This window comes from Mauremys mutica, chromosome 3, assembly GCF_020497125.1.
Source record: "Mauremys mutica isolate MM-2020 ecotype Southern chromosome 3, ASM2049712v1, whole genome shotgun sequence".
NCBI lineage: Eukaryota > Metazoa > Chordata > Testudines > Geoemydidae > Mauremys > Mauremys mutica.
In genome coordinates, this window is record NC_059074.1 from 110,183,685 (window position 1) to 110,209,540 (window position 25,856).

Consider the following 25,856-nt stretch of genomic DNA (forward strand, 5'->3'; position numbering starts at 1 on the left):
GAGTACGTGCTGCACCGAGCGGGCGCAACGCAGCTCAGATTGAGTTAGCCATGCAGCATCCATGCTGTGAGACGGAGGGATTGCAGGTCCAGAGACACAGTCGGCCATGCTCCTGAGTGATCAGGTCTGGCCACAACAGGAGTGGAATTAGTGTGGTCACCGACAGATCGAGGAGAGTGGTGTATCATGTTGCCTGGGCCACACCAGGACGATCAAGATTAAGCAGGCCTTGTCTCTTCGCAATTTGAGAAGGACCTTGTGGACTAATGGGAACGGAGGAAAGGCATAGAACAGATGGTCTTTCCACAGCATCAGGAAGGTGTCCAATAGGGAGCCCGGGGAGCACCCCTGGAGAGAGCAGAACACTTGGCACTTCCAATTCTTGCGAGAGGCGAAAAGGTCTATGTGGGAAAACCCCCACTTCTGGAAAACAGAATGGATAACGTCCGGTCGAATCGACCACTCGTGAGCCAGGAAGGACCTGCTGAGGCAATCTGCCACAGTCTTTTGGACTCCCGGGAGAAACGACACCACAGGTCAATCGAGTGGGCTATGCAGAATTCCCACAGGCGAATGGCTTCCTGACAGAGGGGGGGATGATCTCGCTTCCCCTTGCTTGTTGATGTAAAACATGGCCACTGTGTTGTCTGTGAAGACTGCGGCACAACGGCCCTGAAGGTGTTCGCGGAACACCTGACACGCCAGGCGTACTACTCTCACTTCCCGTATGTTGATGTGCAGGGTTCTCTCTTGTGTGGACCAAAGGCCCTGTGTGCGAAAGGATGCAAGGTGAGCGCCCCAGCCCAGAGATGATGCGTCCGTGGTTAGGATTAGGGAGGGCGGTGGGGCATGGAATGGCATCCCCCTGCATACAAAGTTGGGGTTCAGCCACCAAGCCAGGGAGGTTAAGACTTCTGTCAGTACTGGGGGGCAAGGATAGCTCAGTGGTTTGAGCATTGGCCTGCTAAACCCAGGGTTGTGAGTTCAATCCTTGAGGGGACCACTTAGGGATCTGGGGCAAAATCAGTACTTGGTCCTGCTAGTGGAGGCAGGGGGCTGGACTCTATGACCTTTCAAGGTCCCTTCCAGTTCTAGGAGATATAATATAATATTAATGGAGATATCCTATTATATTACTGTGAGCACCGTGTCTAAAGTGGACTGAGGCGTAGTCTGGCATGTCTGGTTACAAAGGTGCAAGATGCCATGTGTCCCAGTAAACCCAGGCATGTGCATGCTGTCGAGGTCGGGAAGCTTTGGAGGCCATGGATAATGTTCGCCATGGACTGGAAGCGGGCAAGCGGTAGGCATGCCCGAGCAACATTTGAATCCAGAACTGCTCCAATGAAGTCTATTCTCTGGGTCAGCTACAAAATGAACTTTTCGACATTACGCAGCAGGCCCAGCTATCTGAACAAGCTCACGGTGAACCAAACATGAGATTGCACCTGGAGCTCGGAGCGACCCCGAATGAGCCAGTCGTCGAGGTACGGAAACACTTGGATCCGATGTCGATGAAGCGAGGCAGCTACGAAAGCCATACACTTTGTAAATACCCTTGGTGCCGTGGATAGGCCGAAGGGGAGGATGGTAAACTGGAAGTGTCGTTGACTGACCACAAAGCGAAGGAAGCGCCTGTGCGGTGGGTAGATTGCTATGTGGAAGTACATGTCCCTTGTGTCGAGGGCAGCGTACCAGTCTCCAGGAAAGGGATAATGGACCCCAAGGAAACCATGAGGAACTTCAACTTTACCATGAATTTGTTGAGTCCACGCAGATCCAGAATAGGCTATAGTCCCCCCTTTGCCTTGGGGATTAGGAAATAGCGGGAGTAAAACCCCCTGCCCCTCAGTTCCCTTAGAACCTTTTCTATAACTCCGATAGCCAGGAGCGTCTGCACCTCCTGTAGAAGGAGTTGCTTGTGAGAGGGGTCCCTGAAGGGGGATGGGGAGGGAGGGTGGGAAGTGGGGGACAAAACAAATTGAAGTTGGTATCCACTTTCCACCGTGCGTAGGACCCAGCAGTATGACGTTATGCGGGACCACGCAGAGAGGAAATAGGAGAGGCGGTTTGTGAAAGGTGGGAAAGTATCCTGAAAGGAGACTGGTGCTCCACCTTCAGGCGCACCTTCAAAAGTTTTGCTTGGGCCCCGCCAGTGGTTTGGGGAGGGCCCTGGTTCTGGACTGTCTGAGGACCATATTGCCTCCTCCTACCACTGTGGCCGTGTCTTCTAGAGAAGTCCTGTCTCGGCCGAGGGTTAGGGTAGGTGCGCTGCGGTTGGGGTCGGCAGGGCCTACGTTGCGTCACTGGGGTATGCATGCCCAATGAGTGCATGATGGCCCGGTTATCCTTCAGACTCTGGAGTCACTTTTGTCTGAAAATAGCCCCTGGCCATCAAAGGGCAGGTCCTGAATTGTTTGCTGCAGCTCCGGTGGAAGACCGGACACCTGCAGCCACGAGATGCGGCGCATAGCTACGCCCGAGGCTAGAGTCCTAGCCACCGAGTCTGCCGCATCCATCAAAGCCTGCAAGGATGTCCTGACTACTTTCTTGCCCTCCTCCCATCAAGTTCCAGGTATTATAATTATAATGGCTCAAGAGGGCCTACTGGTTAGCCACCCTAAGTTGTAGGTCGCCAGTCGAAAAGATCTTGTGCCCAAATAAATCCAGGCGTCTAAAATCCTTGGATTTAGGAGCGGGAGCTTGTTGACCGTGTCTTTCCCTCTCATTAACTGACTGCACAACGAGGGAGCACAGTTGGGGGTGAAAGTACAAGTACTCAGAGTCTTTGGAAGGGACCAAGTACTTCCTCTCCACCCCCTTGGCAGTGGGAGGAATAGACACCGGAGACTGCTAGATTGTACTGGCATTAGCCTGGAGGGTCCGAATAAATGGCAAGGCTATACACATGGGGGCATCGGCAGATAAAATGTCCACCACCCGATCCTCAACCTCCACCACCTCCTCCACCTGGAGGTTCATGTTTTGTGCCACCCTACGAAGCAAGTCTTGGTGTGCACCGAAGTCTATAGGTGGTGGGCCAGAGGAGGACGTGCCCACCACCACCACCTCATCAGGCGAGGATGAGGAGGATACGCCCGGGACTAATGGGTCCTGGGGCAAGTCTTGCTGGAGGGGGTCTGGCTGCCCTAGGTCCTCCATGCTAGGGGCATGGGCCTGAGCTGAAGGTAGGGCTGTCACCTCCAAGCACCCGGAGGGGAGAGGGGGAGCGTGACTGACAGTGGCCGCCGGGACCCGAGGTTCTGAGTGGGCAGAATGAGAAGCTCCCAATGTGACACCTTGGGCCTGATGGCATGCCCAAGGGGTCCAAAAAAAACTATTGTGGGGGTCCCTGAGCAGGATCCTGTCCTTCGTTGTGCCATTGGCTAGCTCTGTCCGCGTCTTGCTTATGGACGCGGTAGCCACTCTCCACTTGGGACGACCTTGAGTTGGGGTGAGAAGACCAAGGTGGAGCCAATCGCTCATGTTGGGTTGCACTGTCATGCGTTGTTGGCCCATGCCGTGGAGATGGAGATCGGTGCCACAGTCTCGAGCGGTACCGCTACCTGAACCGGGACCGACAGTAGTATTGGTGCCAGGAGGCAGATCTGGACCTCGATGAAGATCTACGGGCGGAGCGGCACCGGGAACGACTCCGAGGAGACTGGTGCCAGGATTGGTGCCGGGAGCTGGACTGGTACCGACCGTACTGGGAAGGAGATCTTCTTAAGGCGGAGTGGCACCGCAAGTACGACCGGTGCCGAGATCATAATCAGTGCTGGGACTGCGAGCGGTGCCATGGAGGAGACCAGCACCCGGATCGGGACCATGACGTGGTCTGGGACCGAGATCGGTGCCAACCCTTCTCGCTCTGGGATGGAGGGCGCATCATGGAGGGCTTCCCTATTGATGGAACAGCCCGCACCAGCGGTACCGAAGTTTGTGATGGTCCCAGCTCGGTGAGTGCAATCAGGTCGCAAGTAGTGGAGAAAGTCTCGGGGTGGAAGGCAGGCTGAGATCGACCACGGTACGCACCGGGGAGCTTATGTGCACCGGACTCAGTGGCGCTTGCAGCCCCGGAATCGACGGTGCCGGAGTTGGAGCCTTCACGGGGCGGTCCGGCACGGGACACTGCTCCAAGAGGGGGCATAGGCGGTGCCGGCAACTGTACAGGAGCAGCAGGTTGCTTGTGCTGCTTCTTGGCTCCCAGAGACAGAGAGTGATGCCGCGCTGGTAATGGTGCCAGAGACGTCTGGTGCTGGGAGTCTTTGCCGGTGCTGGGTCGATCCGGTGCCGGAGGCGCGCGCTTCAGACAAACGGCGCCAGGTCTCGGCGCAGGGCCGAGGGCATTGGGCTAAGTGCCGCTTCTATGAGGAGCTGCTTCAAACGAAAGTCCTGCTCCTTTTTTGTCCGAGGCTTGAATGCCTTACAAATGCGGCACTTATTTGATTGATGGGATTCCCCCAGGCACTTCAGACAGGAGTCGTGGGGGTCTCCCGTAGGCATCGGCTTGAGGCAGGCTAGGCAGGGTTTGAAACCTGGAGACCTAGGCATGGGCCCAGTACCGGGAAGGAGGGAAGAGGAGAAGCCCCTTACCTCCAGTTACTATATACACTAAGAACAAAAACTACTACTAACTACAACTAGAAACTACTAACAACTATGCTATAACAACTATCTACAGAGCAGAGCTAGGGAAGTGGAGATCAGCTATGCCACACTCCACAGTTCCAACGACCATCATGGGAGATAAGAAGGAACTGAGGGGGCACTGGGTCAGCAGGGGCATATATCTAGCTCATAAGGGTGCCACTCTAGGGGGCACCTCAGCCAACCCACCGAGTGTTGCTAGGATAAAAATCTTCCGATGCTCGTGCACGCAGCGCACGCACACCTAATTGAAATGGATATGAGCAAGCACTCGAAGAAGAATCTTTGGATATTCCAAGTGTCCATTGTATCTATCACAGTAGCCACTGTCATAGCCCTAACAAAAGTGAGAAAATAATGGCTCTAATTCACTTCATCTGCACCAGTTTTACATAGTGCAACTCAATGGACTTCAATGGAGTTGCATTTGAATTACACCAGTGTGATAACAGAATCAAGCTTTTACCTTTAATGATATGGATACCAGCTAAACCATTGAGAGCACACACCAGTTGTCGATGGGCTTCCTCACATTCGGTTCGACATTTCTTCTGCAGTGAAGTTAGTAGCTCCTCCATGGTCATGGTGCTGAAATAAAGATCTAATGGATCAAATTTGAAAGAAAAACAGACACTACACTTGTATGAAAGGTCATATTATGCATGGCAGATATATCATGAAAACATATGTTTGCCACATGATAAATATTCTCAAGGACAATATAGTGACATGATTTAGTTTTAGCAGTCACTCTTTCAGCTGCAGCGTCTGCACTCATCTAGTGCCCCAATCACTAATTTAACCGAGGGTATATGTCAAGAGAATAGGAATGAACTCCCCCACGCTGTGGAGACTTTGGAAAAGTAAACCTGTAAGAACTCCACTGTCAGGAATTTCTCCCATTCCTTCATTCAGAAGTCTCTACACTTCAGCAACACAGCACCATTCCTCCAGAGACAAGGACGTATATGCCATTCTTGTAGAGAAGGAGCTATACAATCTATTTTTAAAAGCACCTTCCCTCAGGAACCAATTCATTACTTCAGCAACATGACAGCTCCACTAGACTCTCAGGGGCCTGAGAGTACGTACTGTGGTAAAGAGAGCTTTCAACATTGTAATAGGTCTTCCTCCTTTTACTTTAATTATTATTATTTGTATTGCTGATACACATAAGGGCCAACTGAAAAAGAGATCCCATTGTGTTAGGGGTTGTACAAATGAAGAATAAGCAACAGTTCATGAGCAAATCTAAATAGACAAAACAAAGTACAGGGGAAAGGAGATATAACAATACAAGTGAGTGAACAGAGTGATGGTTGGCAAATGTCACATTAGTTACACTGTTTTACTTCCTTTAACTTTTTTTAATTATCTGAGTGGGGTTTAGTTAGTAGGAGATTAGCTAAATAGAAAGAAAAAGACAAGGAGAGAGGTGAAAGGGAAAGGGAAAGGGCAGGGGAGAAGAAAGAGAGAGGGAAGAATGAAGGGAGCATGGAGGGCCGCTGGAGTCAGGCTGAGATTAAGAGTTTTGACATTGACTGGGCCCCATCTTCCCCTCCCAGCAATGCTGCAATACCTACTAAGGCAGGGGTAGCCAACAGGGGGACCACAGGCCAAATCCAGACCACCAGATGCTTTTGAACAGACCTGAAATCTTTTTATTTACTTAGTATCATTATTGCGGGGGGGGGGGGGGGGTCTTCTTCTCTGGAGTCTGGACCTTGACTATATCTTGACCAAGAAATTAGGACCCTGACAAAAAGTAATTGACTACCCCGTACTAAGGTTTTCCCTTACCTTTGTTCCTGCTATCAAAAGTTTCTATGTTTCTGCTGCCATTCCAGTGTGGGAGATGGAGGTGCTATTGATTTAAAACTGCAATTTATACTGAGCTACATTTCTCAGTTGTACTAGCAAATAAGAACAGCGCCTGCTGCTCATATTCTGTTTAGCTCTAGGCAGTGCTATTAATCTTTCATAAGCATGGAGAGTGAAAAAATTTTCAAAAAGCAAAACAAAAATAGCACAGTTTCATAATTTGTAAGGCCTGGTCTACACTAGAAAATTAGGTTGGTTTAACTATGTTGGTCTGGGTTTGAAAAATCTACACCCCTGAGCTGCGTAGTTAAGCCAACCCCAGTCCCCATGTAGACAGTGCTAGATCAACAAAAGAATTCTGCCATCAACCTAGCTACTACCTCTCAGGGAGGTGGATTACCTACACCAACAGGTAGCGTCTAGACTGAAGCACTACAGCTGTGCTGCTGTAGCATTTTAAGCCCTTAATTCATTTACTTTGAACAATCTGAGGCGAATAATCAATTTCAAGAGAAGTTCCTGATTCAGTATACATTCAAGGAAAACCTAAAAGGTATCCTGTTTAGGAATGGCTAGACAGCCTTACTCACTGCCTTTACTAGATAATGAGAAAATTAACACTCTCATAGAACACACTCCAGGCATCAGTTTCCTTGTTTCAATTCAATTCTCCTATTCACCACAACACCTGGCATTGAATTCTTGTTTACTCACATGCAAATAAAGGAAGCCATAAGCGAAATCTTCTGCATGTTCTGGGAATGGTCCATTGCTACAGACAGGACTTGTTCACAAGAAAATATATAAGCAGTGTCTCCAAACTACCTTTTCTTACAATGTGTTTACTGAGGGTTCATCTTTTATTGCTAATCCTCCACTGCAATTGCTATGCTGCTGTCACTCATCAACATTCCACTGAAATCAATGCAGTGCTAGGATATTCCTGGTGCATTCAGCAGCATGGCTTGTATGCTGCCCTTGTACATCACTGGAATGTTTGGCAGTACTCAAACAGTAATATGCTATGGATTGGTGGGAATACTGATATTTCCTATGTTCCACCCATGTTTCCACTGTTTTAAAACTATCAGGCAGGAAAGTCCTACAACAGATTGTCTGCTGCTGTAGCTACTGCACAACTGCACAGGCATAATTCAACACTGAAGGTGCCCTGCCAGGAGAGAGAGGAGGGACTAAGGACACAGAGGGATAGACACACATGGAAGGCTTGAAGAGAGCAGAGAGGAACAAAGGAAAAAGTGGTTGAAAACAGAAGAAATACATTCACATTAACAGACAAAATTGATTCTTTCCTGCCTGTGGCTGCAAGAGCTTAAAAAAAATGCAGAAAAGACAGTGCTCTCAGTCCCTGGCATAGGATTATGCACCTATACCTTGCTCTCTAGCAATCCACTGTTGCTAGCCAAAAGAGCAGCACTCACTTGCTCAAAAGCAGCAGTATTAAACCATTTTTGGCTAAAGACAGGGCTGGTGCAACAATGGCCTTAAGGGGTGCATGTGAGGGGAGGGGAAGATCTTTACAAGTGAGCACACAAAAGTATGCAAACAGATTTTGAAAGTCTAGCCCTAAATTAATTTAAAAAACACAAAAGTTCTTTGTTAATAACAGTTTATTTAAAACAATGTTTTAAACAAACCAATATTGTGCTGCTTATTCACTTTGTGAATAACTCTTCTTTTAGACTAGGAATCCTGCAGGGTAAATAGGCTCACTTGTTTTTTCCTAGTCAGTTTCATTTTTCAAGTTCTCACGCTCTAGTGCAATGTTTATCACCAAACACGGAAGACAAAAAATAAATTCCACTGAATTCAGGATCTTAGTTTTGTATCCCATCATAAATATGGTAACTCCACCAGCATAGTGCCCCTCTTCATCATAGTAAAAGGTCAGTCCCTGGAAGAGTGCCAAATACAGAACAATCAAAATCGCTATCTCAGGCACCTAGAAATTACTAGGAATAATAACCTTATTACACCCGTCTCAGCTTTTGACATCGGATAAGATCATGCCTGTGGCTCAACTAGCAGGTATAATTTTTGACTTACTATAACAACATTGGCCCCTGATCCTGTACCATTAAATTCAATGGGAGCTTTGCCATTGATTTCAATGAGTGTAGGATCAAGCCCTCAGCACTCAATTTAAGTAGTGGTAAAATTCACCTTTTCTGCAATGGCAAGAATTCCCCACGAACAGCTTGTGGATGACAGCAGGCCTGCCTCAGCCGCAGCAAAGGGTACAGAATAGTAGTGACCGTCCTCCTGTCCAAGCTGCTAAGTTTAAGAGTCCAATCAGAAATCTTCCTGAGTTTTGCTAGTGCATCTTGGCAGCACACTTCATGCTGACGATGATAAAAGTGTCTCTCCACAGGAGAAAAGTGAAGCCAGTGTACATCTTCTGTCTGAGGGGGAATCTGAATCTGCAAAGTAAAATAAAATAAAAATAAATAAATAAAATGCTTTTGGTGAAAGTGCTATTTACATACAATTTTTTTAAAGTCCATATTTACTTGATCAATCACGTCCTTCTTTGCTGATCTCCACATTATGTTTGCAATTAGGTTGTAGAGAGGCTGAGGATTCTTCCTACAGTAAGGTCGATATAGAAGCTGATCCCACCAATGTTTGACCCAGTAAGGATCAACTCCAAGAAAAAGCACTAAGCCATATAGATCTGATAAAAGAAGAATATTACTTTACTGTATGCTATTTTAGAACGCCACACCAAAATAAAAAAAATCTACAGTAATGTCACCAGGTTTAAAATACCTAAGTGCTTAAATCACACAAGCAGCCTCAGTTCATTACCCTTTTACAGAAAACAGATAAAACTCCATGCAGTTTACTGTGTGCTGTGGTCTTTAAGCTGAGACCTTAAATATCAAGGTCCTGTCTGTTCTGTATAACTTTAAGATAGTATGACACTTTCCATAGGAGTTAGAGTTTTCCCTAGGATCTTGTTAAAAAAAAATACTGCTCTCCGTCATTTTGCAACCTGCAATGCACAACTGCTTACAGCCTACCACCCCAGCAGTGGTTGTAATTCAGTAGAGTTTCACTCCTTCAATAGCATCTTAACATTATGACAAAGAAAATCAGTTAAGACTGACAACCTATAAGCATTCTTCTCTAGGAATATAAAATATCTACTGCGGGAATCAAGGATAGGAATATCAAAATTGGCAAGTTTAGTTGTCTCTCCTGGAGCCCCAATGCATCAGGGAGAAAAAAAAACCACACAGACTACACTACTACACAAAGCTTACCTTCTAATCCTCGCTGTACAGGAGTGCCACTGACACACCAGCGATTGATTCCACTCAAACGGAGTGCCATTTCTGCAGCCTAATGAGAAAAGATAGGAATAGCAATAAGTAGAAAAACATGAAAAAACCACAAAAGCCAAGAAAAAGCTCACTCACTCTGAAGAACCATGACTGTACGCGTCAGCCTTGCAAAACACTACTCACCAGACATGCCAAACCCATGAAAAAAAAATGCAGAAATTAGGCTTGTTTTTGGCTTAATTGGCTTGTGAATTGCTTGTTGGCTAGTTTTTGGCTTGTAGCTTGTTGGGCTTGTAGCTTGTTGATTTTTTTTTTTTTCATCAGCTCTTGGCAAGCAGGGGCAAGGTGGAGGAAGAGAGTCAGGGGTGCACAATGGGCCCACCACAGTCCCAGACTGCACACCGGGAGGATCTAGTCACAATATAGTGTTGGGGTTCTCATGGATTGGCTTGTTTTGAAATGGGATTAGCTTGATTTTTGGCTTACTGTGAAAGTCAGGGTGCTTATTTACCGCCTGAAAGTTGGCAACTGTGCTACTCACCTAAGTTGCCTGTGGAGAGCAGTATTTTTGATTGACAGGTAAGAGACAGTTTTTTCATTAACATTGTAGCGATGAGTGATTCACCCGTGGCGCCTCCTGCTGGTTGTCTCTCGGAATTTGCTCCTCCAGCCTCCAGAGCACCCTCTGCAGGCCAGTGATCTGCTTTACCGCTGGCCCCCCTGGTCCCTCCCAGGACCCTGGTGCCCCTTTAACTGGGTGCTGCCCCTGGTAGTATCCCCACCGTTCTGGGTCTCTCCCTCCCAGGAGAATCCCCAACCACTATCCCCACTTCGCCACAGTCTTGGCTACTGCCCAGTCTCTATCTAGCCCCCGCTCACTGGGGCAGACTGCAGTATAAGCCACTGATCACAGGCAAAGGGGTTCAGACCTGCTGCCTTTGCCTACCCTTCGGCTGCCCCGTTGCAACCCTGCACCTATTCGGCCTATATATTAGGCCTGCAGCCTGGGGCTTACCAGGCCAGAGCTCCCAGCTCCTCTGGCCCTTCCCCAGCCCTGCTCTCAATCTAGGTGTCTTGCTTAGGTCCCAGCAGCCAGGCCCTTCTCCCTCTACAAGAAGAGGGAGACTGACAGGGCTTCTGGCTCACAGCCTCTTATAGGGGCCAGTTGAGCCTGATTGGGGCATGGCCACAGCTGAGCCTACTTTCCCTAATCAGCCCAGGCTTCTTGCCCCAGCCACAGCCCTCTCCTGGGCTGTTTCAGAGCAGGCAGGTGTCTACCCTGCTACAAACATCATAATAAAGGATGGGCACGAAGATATTGTGCCTGGGCTGATGAAGAGAAACATCAGGCTCATTAGTACAGTAAGAGAACTTAGTAACTTTGATTCCACAAACACAGATTTCCCTACATGAGTGGCAACTACAGCATCCACTTACATGTAAAAGAAAGCAGCAGAGAGTCCTGTGGCACCTTATAGACTAACAGAGGTATTGGAGCATGGGTTTTCGTGGGTGAATACCCACTTCATAGGATGCATCCGACAAAGTGGGTATTCACCCACGAAAGCTCATGCTCCAATACCTCTGTTAGTCTATAAGGTGCCACAGGACTCTCTGCTGCTTTTACAGATCCAGACTAACACGGCTACCCTTCTAAAACGTACAAGAAAGGAACTGATCCAGAGCAACAGGTCTCAGATTGCTACCTCTAACACCCTTGCATGTTCCAGACAGAGTTTGCTGTAAATATGGTCCTGACTTTCCTCGTTTCTAGCTGTAACTCCCATTAAAAGACAGCTAAAATTACATTAAATACTTCCCTGACATTACTTTTACATGTAAGCAATTGATGTATTTGCCATATGGATGTTAAATAATAATTTGGGGGAGTGGAAGTGACACACACTTATTAAGACATTCACACTATGGAAGAGTGAGAACCCCGGTACTATAGAAAACTGATATAAAACAGAATGGATACACCTGTGTTTCTCTCCCCACACATGCACACGCGCGCACACACACAGAAGGGCTCTAGTATGTATATATAGCAGATTCATTATGCTTTTATTTATTTTAAAAACAAATGGATTACTTGACAGCTGATAAGCTCTATCACAGATCTAATTCAAACTGGATGAAGTGTTTACAACAAGGAGGTAAGTTAACTGTGTGCATGTAATAACAATTTATCCCTTGATTTATGTGTATGTGCTTAAGATTTTCTGTTGGCATTTTTATCTCCCTACCTTAGGCAACAGGGTGGACAAACGCTAACTAAAATAATCTACCTCTGCAAACTGCTAGGATGAGCCTGAAGAGCTTCTCGAATCATTGCCGACTGTTTTATAGTTTCTAAACCTAAAGGACATATTAATGCCTGTAAACCATGTCACTCAACAGGCTACTGCGTTCTTTGAAACTATCAAACACTGTATACAATATGACCTAGTTCTTTAAATTGTTGGTATAAATTATGTTAAATACTTTTTGAGCTAGATACACATCACAGCCTGCCAAAACTCCAACGAGGAACCATTTAATAGTAAATATCTCCAAGAGGAAGCAAACCATTAGTCACTTCTGAAGAACAGATTACAAGGACAAGTTTACGTTTAATACACGTTAAGAGTCAAGAAGCAGCTTTATCTTATTTTTTTTCTTTAAGTTACAATAACCTTGTCAAACTTTTTCAATACAGGCATGCTTCCAATTCAGGAGACTTCCTCACCTTTGCAGTGGTGCATTCAACCATCTGTGCTTCATCTAGGCAGATCCTCCACCACTCTACTGCTACTAAGGGACTTGGGATGGCCATATACCGCTTCTGGTTCCTGAAACGTCGCCCGTCTTCACTGTTACTATGAGGGATGTCCACGTAGTTCAGCTCAGTGCGAAGGACATCATAAGTGGTGATGACTACCTCCTGCTCTGCTAACATGTGAGGCTGCAAGAAGCCATGTTTCTTCACACCTTGATACACCTACACACATTTATACATACAAACGTGAGAATAAAGACTGAAGATAAATACTTTATAACAAAGTGTAAGAGCTCTTTATAGTTTTACAGAACACACACTTAAAACGTTCTTTGCACAATGTAGTGTCAGTTCATAAAAAATGGCTACTAACCTTTTCGTAACTGTTGTTCCTCAAGATGCATTGCACATGTCCATTCCACATGAGGTATGCATGCATCACACACACAGTTGCTGGGGAATTTTTTCCTTCAGTGGTATCTGTCGGGACAGCTCTAACATCCTTTGGTACTGCATGATTATGCACCGATATAAGGGGCCCGGCTGGCTCTGCACCCTCTCAGTTCCTTCTTACCGGCCAACTCCGACAGAGGGGCAGGAGAGTGGGTCATGGAACGGACATGAGCAACACATTTAGAAGAACAGCAGCTATAGAAAAGTTAGTACCCATTTTTTCATCGAGTGCTTGCTCAAGTCCATTTCACGTTAGGTGACTCCCAAGTGGAACCTTAGGAAGTGGGCTTGGAGTTCATAGACATGCGGATTGCAACACTGCTCTACCAAACCCAGCATCATCTCTAACCTGCTGTGTGATGGCATAGTGGGATGCAAAGGTATGCACCAATGACTCTACAAATATCCTGGATTGGGACCTGGGCCAGAAACACCACTGAGGAAGCTTGAGCTCTCATCGAGTAGGCAGTCAAGATGGCAGGAGGTGGAGCAGGATGGCAGGAGATAGCAGGCCTTTCATTCTGTCTGCTATTGCCAGGAAGAGCTGCATGGACTTACACAACAGTTTGGTCTTTTCTGTATAGAAGGGGAGGGCCTGCCTAACATCCAGTGTGTGTAGATGCTACTCCTCCCTATTCTTGTGCGATTCCAGGAAGAATACTAGCAGAAATATAGACTGGTTACTATGTGTGAAACCACCGTTGGGAGGAACACGGGGTTGGGGAGAAACTGTACCTTATACTTAAGGAACACCATATACGGGGGGGAGGGGGTCTGAAATAAGGCCCCATATCTCCGAGATCATCCTGGCTGAGGTAATCGGTAATAGGAAAGCGACCTTCCAGGAGAGGTACGACAAGAGGCATGATGCCAGCTGCTCAAAGGAAGGGCCTGAGAGTCTTAACAGGATCAGGTTTAGGTCTCAAGGTGGAATGGGTTCATTAATTTGCGGTTATTATCTCTAAGCTCTTAAGAAAGTGAATGGACATTTTATGTGAAAAAAACGACTTACCATCCATTGAAGGATGGAAGGCGGAGATGGCCGCTAGGTGCACTCTAACTAGCAAAATGGCTAGGCCCTGCTGTTTCAGATGAAGCATATATTCCAAAACTGAATGGAGAGGTGACCTTGTTGGGATGACCACAAGGAGAAATGCTTTCACTTGGCGAGGCAAGTCACTCCAGTAGATGATTTCCTACTATCTAGCAATACCAGGCAGACTTGCTCCGAACAGGCCAGCTCCGCTTCCATGGAGCTTCCACACAGTCAGGTGGAAGTTCAGGTGGAGCAATTGGCTGTGATCTTGCGAGATCAGGTCTGGGAGGGGAGGGAGCAGCATTGGGTCAAAACTGACAGATCTGAAAAGGTGCCAAACCAGTGCTGGTGTGGCCATGTTGGCGCTATAAGAATAACCTTTGCTCTATCCTGCTTGACCTTCAGTAAGACTTTGTGCATGAGAGGAATGGAAGGAAAAAACACATTGAACAGATGCTTTGTCCAATGCAGCAGGAAGGCATCTGTAAGCAAGCCCAGGCTGCACCCACATAGAGAGCAAAACTGCTGACACTTCCTGTTTTGCTTGGTTGCAAACAGATCTCGGAGGGGAATCCGCCACCACTAGAAGATGGTCCTGACTATACTGGGGTGAAGGGATCACTCATGGTGAGAGGAGAAAGATCTGCTGAGGTGGTCTGCCAGATTGTGCCAGGCTCTTGGAAGGTGAGAAACTTTGAGGTGGATTGAGTGCTTCACACAGAATAACCACAAGCGAATGGCCTCTTGACACGGGGGGAAGAGCATGTCCCTCCCTGCTTGTTGATGTAAAACATGTCTGCTGTATTGTCCATAATGACTCACTCAACCTTGCCTACAATCTAGAGTATAAACACCTGGCATGCTAGGCAAACCACTCTGAATTCTCTGACATTTATATGTAAGGAGAGTTCCTCCTGGGACCACAGACCTTGAGTTCTGAGTTGCTCAAGGTGAGCTCCCCAACCTAGCTCGGATGCATCCAAAGGTTAGGGATACTGATGGTCAGGGACTGATGAAGGGAATGCCCATGCCTACCAAACAGGAGTCCCTTCACCACTCTAGAGAGGCGAGGACCTGTGTGGGAACTATAAGCACCGAGTCCAAATGATGATGGCTTGGCGTGTACGCCGAGGCCAGCCACACTTGAAGGGGTCTGAGGCACAGTCTCACAAGCAGTACTAAGTACGTGCATGTGGCCATATGATCCAGTAGACTAAGGCAAAAACAGGCTGTCAAGGAGGACAGAGTTTGCCACAAGGCTTTAAAGCGGTCCAATAATGGCCTCAGGGGGGAGGAGGGGTGTCACCTTCAATAGGCTCACAGCAGACAAGATATCAACCAGGCTGTGGAAGGACTAACTATCTCCACTTCCAGCCCAAGGTTCGAGGCAACTCTTTTCAATAGCTCCTGGTGAGCTACTACTAAGTCATTGTGTGGGAGGATAAACACACCCCAAACACTGCCTCATCTGGGTGAGGAGGAGGAAGAAGAGGCCTGCACCAGTAGGGGGTCCTCTTCCTCACCTTTTGCACCAACTGGGTCCCATAAATCTAGGTCCTGATGCTTGGTACCAGAGTCCGTGTCGGGTGCCAGTCGTATGGATGGGAGCGCTTCATTCCGAGACTACCAATTACGAGCATCTGAAAGAGGGCTCTTGCATAAGGGGAAACCCCAACAGGTTCCAAAAAGGCCATTGCATCTGCATAGGCCAGTTCCCACTGTCCCAAGTGCTTGGCAGTACCCCTGTACATGGGTCCATTGACTGGTAGGGCTGCCTGGGAGGGAACTGGCTGTGTCTCCTCAAGTGGAAATACGACTCCACTTCCACATCCAATGATGAGCCTTCCTCCGGGGACCATGGAGGGGTGGTATACATTGGTGCCTGGGAGAGAAGACATGCACTGGGGCAAGCAGGGATGGTTTCCCTCTAGAAGGTACCGAGGAGGCTGGTACCAAACTGGCGCTTGGGCCACATGCTCCCTTCTGCTCCCTGGTATTGGTGCCACTCACTCCTGTACTGACAGTGGCACCAAAAGCCAGGTCTCTGGCCACAACCAACGCCTCCGGGGTACGTGGTACGGCAATCCCGCTGGTACCACATTGCCCCTCCGAAGCAATGGGATGGCCCAGGAATCGACTCAACGGAGCCTGCCTATGAGGCAGAGTTGATGATGCCCCTCTTGGAGCAGGGGCAGAGGAGTGGCCAGAAGCCGTCTCCACTGCGCTCCCCGTGCTTGACCCTCTTCAGAGTCAGGGAACGTCCCCTCTTGGTCAGCTGCTTCTTACATTTTTTCTTCAGCACCAGTGAAGGAGACTGGTGCCAAGAGTCTCTCATGGCAGGAGGAGCGCTATGTACTGACTCTGAGGTACTGGGTGCTGAGTTGGACCAGCTTAACTCCTAAGAGGGACAGAGCGCTGACTCCATCATGAGGGACTTCAAGCTGGCCTCCCTGTCCTTCCTCATACAGGGCTTGAAGTGTCAGCAGATCTGGCAGCGGTACCTGATATGAGTCTCTCCGAGGCACTTCAGACAACTGAAGTGAAGTTCACTCACAGGCATGGGCTTGCTGCAGGAGGCCCAGGGCTTGAAACCCAGGGATCAAGGAATGCCCTGGCACTGGAGGCAGACAAAACTCCACTAACAGAGTGAGAAATGCCAACTAACTACATAAAACTAATCTACAACAGTCCAAACTGTGAACTTAAAGAACTAGGATAGGGAAAAGACTAAACTAAGACCACTGAGTAAGAGTTTGCCTAAGGAAAAGGAGGTGTTCCAGTGACTATCATGGGCAGTAAGAAGGAACTGGAGGGTGTGAAGCTAACTGGGCCCCTTATACCAGCACACAGCACAAGAGGGTGCTACAGCCAGCCCAACAGATACCACTGAGGGGAAAAATTCTCTGGAAACTGTGCATGCAGCACGCGCACACCTAACATGGAATGGACATGAGAAAGCACTCAAAGAACATTTGAACTCAAGATTATTATTAAATTATACAATGGAAAGGAAATTGGGCCTCCCAACTGATTCCCTCCCGCCCAAGAGAATAAAAGGATTTTGGTACTTCATATGACAGCTGTATTTGAGCTTAGCTGCTTTAACATGGATTTAACATCCAGCAACGTTATGGAAACAACTGTTAAAACATGCACTTTTTTCCTACAGAATATCATGGTAGAATAGGCAAAGATAGAAACATGCAGTCAAAAACCTTTAGGAACAGGAACAAAGTGTGAACTTGAGTAGATCATCATTTCTATCCTCCAAGGAATCTCCAAGAAGACTCAATGGAACACATGGAATGAACATGAAAGATGGTGGCAAAAGCACCAACGAAGTCCATAAAACTCCTTTAGTGACCTTCCACCAGAAGTCTTATAATAAAAGTATTTTTATTATCATTTATTATAACAGAATGTGTGTATCTGTCTCTCTTTTACCTCAACATTTTCAATGTGATCCTTTGTGAAGCATACAGTAGTTGAAAGGGGAAAAAACCTAAGTTCATAAGATAAATTGAGGCCTGTAACTGATGTATTTCAAAGTGTTAAAATGTTATATCTGCAGGAAAGTGCAATAAATATTGTAAACTTAAAACTATGTATACTTTGAGTACTTTAAAATATTAACATTGTTAGATTTCAGACTGTACATGCCATACTCCTAAAATTTAACCAGATACTGTAACAATGTATATTTTCCAGTTTCCCTGATCTTATTTCCTGTGCCTTGTGCCACAACAGTCTCTACCAACCAGCAGTAACTGCAGGTAAAATCCTGCATAGCTTCTGTGGCCCCAGGATAGAACATGTTTAGTCACTCTATGGTGACAGGGCATATACGATCTGGTTGGTATGTGGCAGCTGTGAGGGGTTAGATTGCTCAGTGCAGACAATCTTAGGAAAATTTAGCTGCCAAATTCTAACCTCCATGAAGCACATGCAAATTGAGATTTTTCAGAAGTTTATAACTTGGCCAAATATGGGAGAATTTTCAGATGGATGGTGAAATGCACAATCCTGACACAAAGGCCACTCTTCTACCAAATTTGGTTTATGTCTTATGTTCCTAAAAGCTCACACTTTAGAGTTTCAGTCAGCCACCTGCAGGGGTCAGGAAGGGATTCCCCCTCTCCTCCCAATGTATTCTGTGGTGATTTTTGGGCTCCCTCTTTCGAAGCATCAAAGATGGCCATGGCTGGACATCAGACACTGGATGGGATGAGAGAGTGCTCAGAGGTGGCTTCAGGTGCTTAACTGGTTGGTTCTTACCTCACACGCACAAGATATAACTGATCACTATATGTGATGTTGTGAAGGAATTTCCACCCAGGTCAGATTGACAGTGACATTGGGTTTTTTGGGGTTTTTTTTTTGCATTCCTCTGCAGTGTGTGTGGGTGCAGGTCACTTGCCAGGATTTATCTGGGTGTATCTCACAATCATTTTCCTGCCACTGCAGGAGCTTTGGGCATTGGTGCACCTCAGTCACTCCTATTCTCTCCCTGTGACACATAATGGTCTAGTCTTCTGTGGGCTATGTAATATGGTCTAATTTCAGTTATTGAGTTTAGTGGAGAGGTGCTGGGTGGTGTTGGTGGCCTGTACATGAGGTCAGACTAAATGATCTGGTGGTCCCTGCTGAACAAACTCTATGACTCTATAAACCCACTGGTAATTGATGAAACAGGAAAGTTTGTTTTCCTCTTCCAATCTATGAATCTAGGTATGAGAGGATGAGATGAAATCATCTTACCAGGACTCGAAGAGAAGATGATCTCACATGCCTGTTGATCTCATCCACCCACTGATGGCAGATGGAACTTGGAGAGATTATCAGAGTGGCTCCTGTAGAAACTGGTTTCATTGCTACTAGGCAATGGGGACAATAAAAGGGCTTAATCTTCAAGTTTTCCTCTTTGTAGTTTACACATTCAGCATGCTGCCATAGGTGGCACTTCAGGCACTGCACACGGGCCTTATAGTCAACCAAGCCAAGCTCACCACAAATGCATTCAAAACGATAGTCAGAGGTGTTGAATGGAAAAATGGAACTGGCATGCTGTATGACACTGCCAGCACTTTCTTGGGAGTCTGAGGACTGGTCCTTTAGGACTTCCACGTCATCTGTATTTTTACAGGCACTGAGGACAGGACTGGTGGAATCACTGGACATGAGGTCGCCTTGCAAATCAGCAGACTCCAAGTCCATAACTCTTGGCTGAAGATTTTCTTCTTTTATGCAAGTCTTTTGGCCTGTCTCAGACTTTTTGTTATTTTTGCTAGTTGTACAGTAGTCATGCTCTTCTGCAGGAATGCCCACCAGCCGGGGTGGTTTGACTTTTTCTGAAGATGTGACCCTACTTGCTGATTCTTTGGTTTGAGTTTTAGCATTAGGCAAAGATGTCTTCTGAATCCTTCCAGGACTCCTTGTTGTCTAAAATATAAAAGTTAAATTTTAACTGATAATTTTTTTTGTTCTTTGATGAGGAAAGTATAGCCACCTTGGGAGTAAACTATTAACATTACATATATCTTCTGGTTTGGGCTCGGTTTTGGGGACCAAGTACTCAATATTTGTTTAGGGTTTTTCAAAGTGTTTCACAAGCCCCTTGGTCATAAAACTGTAACATCTACCAACCCTTAGAGCAATGTCCTTAAAAATTTATGAAGGACATAGTGAAAGATTTTAACCCCAAAACTTGACCTACTTTGGGTTTTATTTTTGTTTTTCTTTTTGGTACAGTCTGTATATTATAATTCTTTATTTTTGTTTTCAAAGCAAATGCTTCAGGTTTTTGTTTAACATAACAGTCAATACCATCAAGCAAGCATTAATGAGGAGCCCTTTAAATAGCATCACTCTGGCATGTAATTGGCAAAAATAAAACAGCTCCATGCAACATTTGCCTTAATTGATACTTTCAACTCTCATTTTACCTGTTTTTTGGTTCTCTCATGCCTCTTTTGTTCTTTGTAATTCTTCCCCAACTTGAAAGATCCAGCCAGACCATGACCTTTAACCTGTTCTACTACTTGCTCTGCAATTAGTTTTTCCAAAGTTCTTTTGAGAAGACGCCGGTTTCTCTGTATGTCATATCTATATATGGCACTGACATACTTAAATATTGCAATGATGGAAGCTCCCTTCTTCACATTCATTTCCTTGACAGCTGCTAATATCATCACCCGTAAGCCTACATGCAGAACGAAACTACGGTTCAGATAAAATGAAAAGTTATATGGGAGAAAATGTATTTATGTAGCTCTGTAAATGCCTGCAAGTGAATTAAAAGCTGCAAAAAAACCCAACAAAAAAATTAAGATCGAAAACAAAGTAAGCATTCCTGCTCAAGCTAGTCTTGCAGACTTTTCTATCTTGACTTTTCAGTCAAGATATTCAGTACTGTCTAAGAGTACATATAAGAGTGGAAACAAAGAAATCTTGTTTTTATTAACAGGGCTATGCAAGTACAGTATTTTGGTCTGGTCAATAAACCATCTTGCCAGAATGGTTCTACTCTAGGTAAAGCTGTGCTGCATGGAGTTCTACAATACAGCTCACAGCTGGTTTTACTTTAAAATGGTAAAATGGTTTTATCTTTAAGATGGTTTATTAGTAAGGACAATTACAGTTCCCAGAGTGCAGTGCTATATTCTTGAGGAAAAATATACCTATACATCAGAGATAAGGACATCAGTAAACTGCTCCCCTCAAACAAATCAGGTGCAGCCCTTGCGCTCCTGGTAAGTTGCCAATACAACCTCAATAAGCAAACTGTTTTACATAAATGTTGTCTCTCCATGAATACTTACTGGGATACTGTACTTTCTCCTTTGACTTAAGCTCCACTTTCTTTGTTTTTTTCTTTTTGTTTCCTTCAGTAGGCTGGGGTGGAACGAAGAAGTTCACCAATTTACCCTAATAAAAACAATACTCAATAACGGTAGGAAGACGTATATCTGTGACATAATTTTGAACTGTTTTATGAAATTAACATTTTCAAATAGAATAGCAAAAAGCATTTTTTACTTCAAAGTCATCAATTCCTCATTAAATACGTTCACAGGACCACAGGAATTACCACGCTGGATCAAACCCAAGGTCCATCTAATCCATTATCCTCCCTCTGACAGCGACCTGTGCCAGATGCTTCAAAGAAAGATGCAAGAACTTCATGGTAGGCAGATGTGGAATAATCTGCCCTCCACGTTAAGTTTCAACCTGATCTTTAACAGGTTGAAACTGACAAACTCTGAAGCATGAATTTAATAGCTCTTCTGAAACTGCTGTTATTAACAACAACTCTGGATATTCTTGATATCCATATAAATATCTAATCTTTCTCAATTCTTGTTAAGTTCTTAAACTCCACAATTTTCTGTGCAATGAGTTCCACGGTTTAATTATACATTGTATAAATAATTATTTCCTTTTATCAGCTCTGAAATTCCTAACCTTTTAATATCATTGAATGTGTCCTTATTCTTCTGATAAGAGAGAACAGAAAATTCTTATTTACTTTCTGTATACCATTCATGATTTTATATACTTTTATCATGTCCCTTTTTATTCATCTCATTTCTTAGGTAACACTCCCAATCTTTTTCATCTTTCTTTATATGATCATTTTTTTCAGGTCCCTGACCATACTAGTTCTGTAATATTCTTTTAGAAATGGGTATTTCAGTACTGCATGCAGTATTCCAGGCCACACCACTGATTTACATAAAGACATAATATTCTTTGAATTATTCATCATCCCATCCTTTATGCATACTAATATCTTGTTAGCTTTTCTAACTGCCGCTGTACATTGAGCTGAAGTCTTCATTTAGCTATCTATAATGATGCTCAGCCCTTTTCTTGAGTTGCTTCAGTTAAGTGAGAAAGTGTATGAGTACTTTAATTGACGCTGGATTTAATTTGCCATCATGTTGCCCAATCACCTATCTTGTTTTGCTCCCTTTGAAGTTCCTCACAATCTTCTCTGGTGCAAACTAACCTAAAAAATTGTGTGTAATCTGCACTCACCCCCCTTTTCATATAATTAATAAATATATTAAATAGCATAGGACTTAGTACATAACCTTGAGGGTCCCCGCAGTTAACCTTTTGTCATGACAAAAATAGATCATTTAATCCTACTCTTTACTTTGTCTCCTAGGGAGCTTGTCTCTCACCCTACGTCTAATTAGTAGCCTCTTGTGTGGAACTTTGTCAAAAGCCTTTAGGAAGTCTAAATAAAATTATGTCCACTGGCTCTTCTTTAGCCACCACCATATTGACCAGCTAAAAGAATTCTAAGAGATTAGTGATACAGTTTTCCTATGCACAAACCATATTAGTTAGACTGTATCATATCATGACCTTTCTAGTTCTATATTATTTTATCTTATTTCATCCAGTTGTCTAGGTACACATTTAAAATTTACTGGACTATAATTCCCCAGATCATCCTTAGAGCCTTTTGTAAATATAGATACATTTTCTACTCTCCAATTCTTAGGAACAGTGGCTGTTTATAATTAGAAATTGCATATTTTTGTTAGCATCTCCATCACTTCATACTTACGTTCCTTCCAAACTCTTGATGTATCATCAGGGCCTCATGACTTTCTGCTTTTTAATGTGAAAGATAAGGTGGGTGAGGTAATATTTTTTATTGGACCAACTTCTGTTGGTGTGAGAGGTAAGCTTTTGAGTCACAAAGAGCTGTGTGTGGCTCGAAAGCTTGCCTCTCTCACCAACAGAAGTTGGTCCAATAAAAAAATATTACCACACCCATCTTGTCTCACTAATATCCTGGGACCAACTCAGGTACAACTACACTGCTTTTTAATTTATCAGTTTGCTTCAGCACCTCTTTTTCTGATATCACAATCTCCAAGTCTACACATAAGAATATAAGAACAGCGATACTGGGTCAGAGCAAAGGTCCATCTAGCCCAGTAGCCCATCTTCCGATGGTGACAACGCCAGGTGCCCCAGAGGGAATTAACAGAACAGGCAATCATCAAGTGATCCATCCCCTGTTGCCCATTCCCAGCTTCTGGCAAACAGAGGCTAGGAACATTATCCCTGTCCATCCTGGCTAATACCCATTGATGGACCTATCCTCCATGAATTTATCTAGTTCTTTTTTGAACCCTGTTATAGTCTTGGCCTTCACAACATCCCCTGGTAAGATGTTTCACAGATTTACTGTGTGTTGTGTGAAGAAATACTTCCTTTCATTTGTTTTAAACCTGCTGCCTATTAATTTCATTTGGTGGCCCCTAGTTCTTGTGTTATGAGAAGGAGTAAATAACACTTCCTTATTTACTTTCTCCACACCAGTCATGACTTTATAGACCTCTATCATATGCCCCCTTAGTCATCTCTTTTCCAAACTGAAAAGTCACAGTTTTATTAATCTCTTCTCATACGGCAGCCGTTCCATACCCCTAATCATTTTTGTTGTCCTTCTCGGAACCTTTTCCAATTCCAATAGATCTTTTTTGAGATGGGGCAACCACACCTGCACGCAGTATTCAAGATGTGGGCATACCATGGATTTATATAGAGGCAATATGATTTTCTGTCTTTACACACCATCTTTATTAGCAGAAAAGAGCAGATCTAGAACAAAAATCACCCAACATTCTCAGCAGTGAAGATGAATTAAAAAAAATTAGCTTTTCAAGTGTCCCTGTCTTTCTTAATTGCTCCTTTGAATTCTGGTGATCCAGTGAATCCAATGATGTTTTGCAGACTTCCTGCCTCTGATATATACTTAAATAAGCTCTTAGTTTAGGATTTTTAAAAAAAATATAAATAAGTGATTTGAGCTTTGAAATCCATTCTGGCTGTAATTTATGCTCCTGTTTATAGGCTTCACTTCACAAAGGTCAGATTTCCAAAGTTTGAAAGATTTCTCTTTGGGTTGAATAACCTGTTGTAACTTTCCATTTAGTCTTCAAATTATTTATTTGTATTACTTGAGTGCCTAGAAGCCCTAATCATAGACATTGTGCTAGGTGCCATACAAATACAGAACAAAGGACAATCCTTGCTCCAAAGAGATTACAATCTTGACTTACTCCTTACCTTCATGGTCCCCTTTTTGCTCAGCAGTACACACATCTTGCGAGACTAATTTTTAAGTAGCATCCAAGCCGCCTCTATGGATTTTACTTCCTTTAGTTTTAATTTTAGGGACCTTTTGACTAAACCGCTCATTTTGTTGAAAATTCTTTCTATAATTTCGCCTAACTTTCTGAAGCATCACCTGCCCTTTAGATGTTTAACCTAATTATATATTGTGATCACTATTACTTAGTGGATCAGCTACTGTCACTGAATTAACTCCTGTGTGTTACTTAAGACAAAGTCAAGATTAGCCTCCTCTAGTGTGCTTCAGAACTAGCTGTCCCAAGAAGCAATCACTTAAAGCATCAAAAAGCTGTTTCTCCAGACTTTGTCTTGTTAGTGCCACTTGACCAGCTGGGTAATTGAAATCCCCCATTATCATCATTTATTAGATTTTGTTGCCTCTCAACATTGTGTATTCAATTTCCTTTTCTTGATTCAGAGGGCAGCACTGTGCCCCACTATTTACACTTTCACAGACTGGGATTTCTATCCCTAATAGATTCAACTGCATGGTGCTTTTCATTATTTTTCTCTCATTAGATTCCATGGAATTCTTTAGACACAATACTACTCTCCTACCTCTTTGGTGATGGCCATCTTTCCTGTATGGTTTGTAACCAGGTCTTACAGTAACCCACTGGCTTTTACATTCCAGCACATTTTTGTAATGCCTGTTATATCAAGGTCCTGGTCCATTGCAAGGCATTCTAGTGAACCTGTTTTTGCTTTTAAACTTCTTTCATTTATAGCTTTTAATTGTGAGTAGGTGTCTGTTTCTATGTAACTCCATAATCTGACATTTTACTGATTTTACAGAATTTACATCTGTGTTTTTATCCTACTCCTGTTCTAGTTCAGTTGCAATTTGCATCTTACCCTGGCAACTTCTGAAGGCATGCTCATAAAAATCAAGACATTAGAAATCTGCTTGTGCCTAATTTTTAAGCACTGTGCACCTCAGCACACTCACTACACAGTGCACACAGCACAACTAGGTGGCAGCAGCCAGCAAGAGCGAGGCACAGAGCCAACCCCATGGGCAGGAGAAGAGCTAACCTGAGCCTGGGAGGTTGGGGTTTGTTTTTTTTTTACGACCCAACATGACACTTGCAGTCGGTCCCGTTGATTTTAGGATAGGTTGTAGGGTCCTACATTGTCAAGTACAATACACAAAGTTTTAATACTTGAAAGAAAATAGGTTGTTACAGTAAGTCTTTTAGATGGCAAGATTCTATGAAGAAACATACGGATAGATACCTCTAATATTTTTAATGAAATACATGCTACTGGGAATTGTATGGTTATGAGAGACTTAAATTTCCCAGATATAGATTGCAAGACAAGTGCTACTAATAACAGTAGGGCCCAGATATTCCTGGATATGATGGCTGACAGATTTCTTCACCAAGTAGACACCAAACCAACTAGATTTGATGCCATTTTAGATTTAGTATTGGTAAGTGGCAAGGACCTCAAAGAAGAGATGCTTGTCGAAGAAAGCCTTAGTTTGATTGACCATGAGCTAATTCACTTTAAACTAAACGGAAGGATAAACAAAAATAGGTCTGCAAATAGGGTCGCTGACTTCAAAAGGGCAAACTTTAAAAAAATCATGGGAATTAATTAGGGAATGGGACTGGACTGAAGAACTCCAGGATCTGAAGGTGGAGAAGGGTTGGAATTACATTAA

The 25,856-nt window shown here is 44.5% G+C and overlaps 1 protein-coding gene across 1 annotated transcript in view; it reads right to left on the minus strand.

Annotated features, from left to right (window-relative positions):
• Window positions 1–25,856, minus strand: part of SHPRH (SNF2 histone linker PHD RING helicase) — a 133,933-nt gene that overhangs the window by 69,180 nt on the left and 38,897 nt on the right. Inside the window, exons 7-14 of the mRNA XM_045009684.1 lie at window positions 20,848–20,953; window positions 19,972–20,228; window positions 18,788–19,468; window positions 12,511–12,762; window positions 9,759–9,837; window positions 9,003–9,166; window positions 8,656–8,912; window positions 5,117–5,238 (exon numbers count right to left, since the gene is read on the minus strand). Coding sequence (XP_044865619.1) covers window positions 5,117–5,238; window positions 8,656–8,912; window positions 9,003–9,166; window positions 9,759–9,837; window positions 12,511–12,762; window positions 18,788–19,468; window positions 19,972–20,228; window positions 20,848–20,953 — 1,918 coding nt within the window. The remainder of the gene's footprint in view (window positions 1–5,116; window positions 5,239–8,655; window positions 8,913–9,002; window positions 9,167–9,758; window positions 9,838–12,510; window positions 12,763–18,787; window positions 19,469–19,971; window positions 20,229–20,847; window positions 20,954–25,856) is intronic.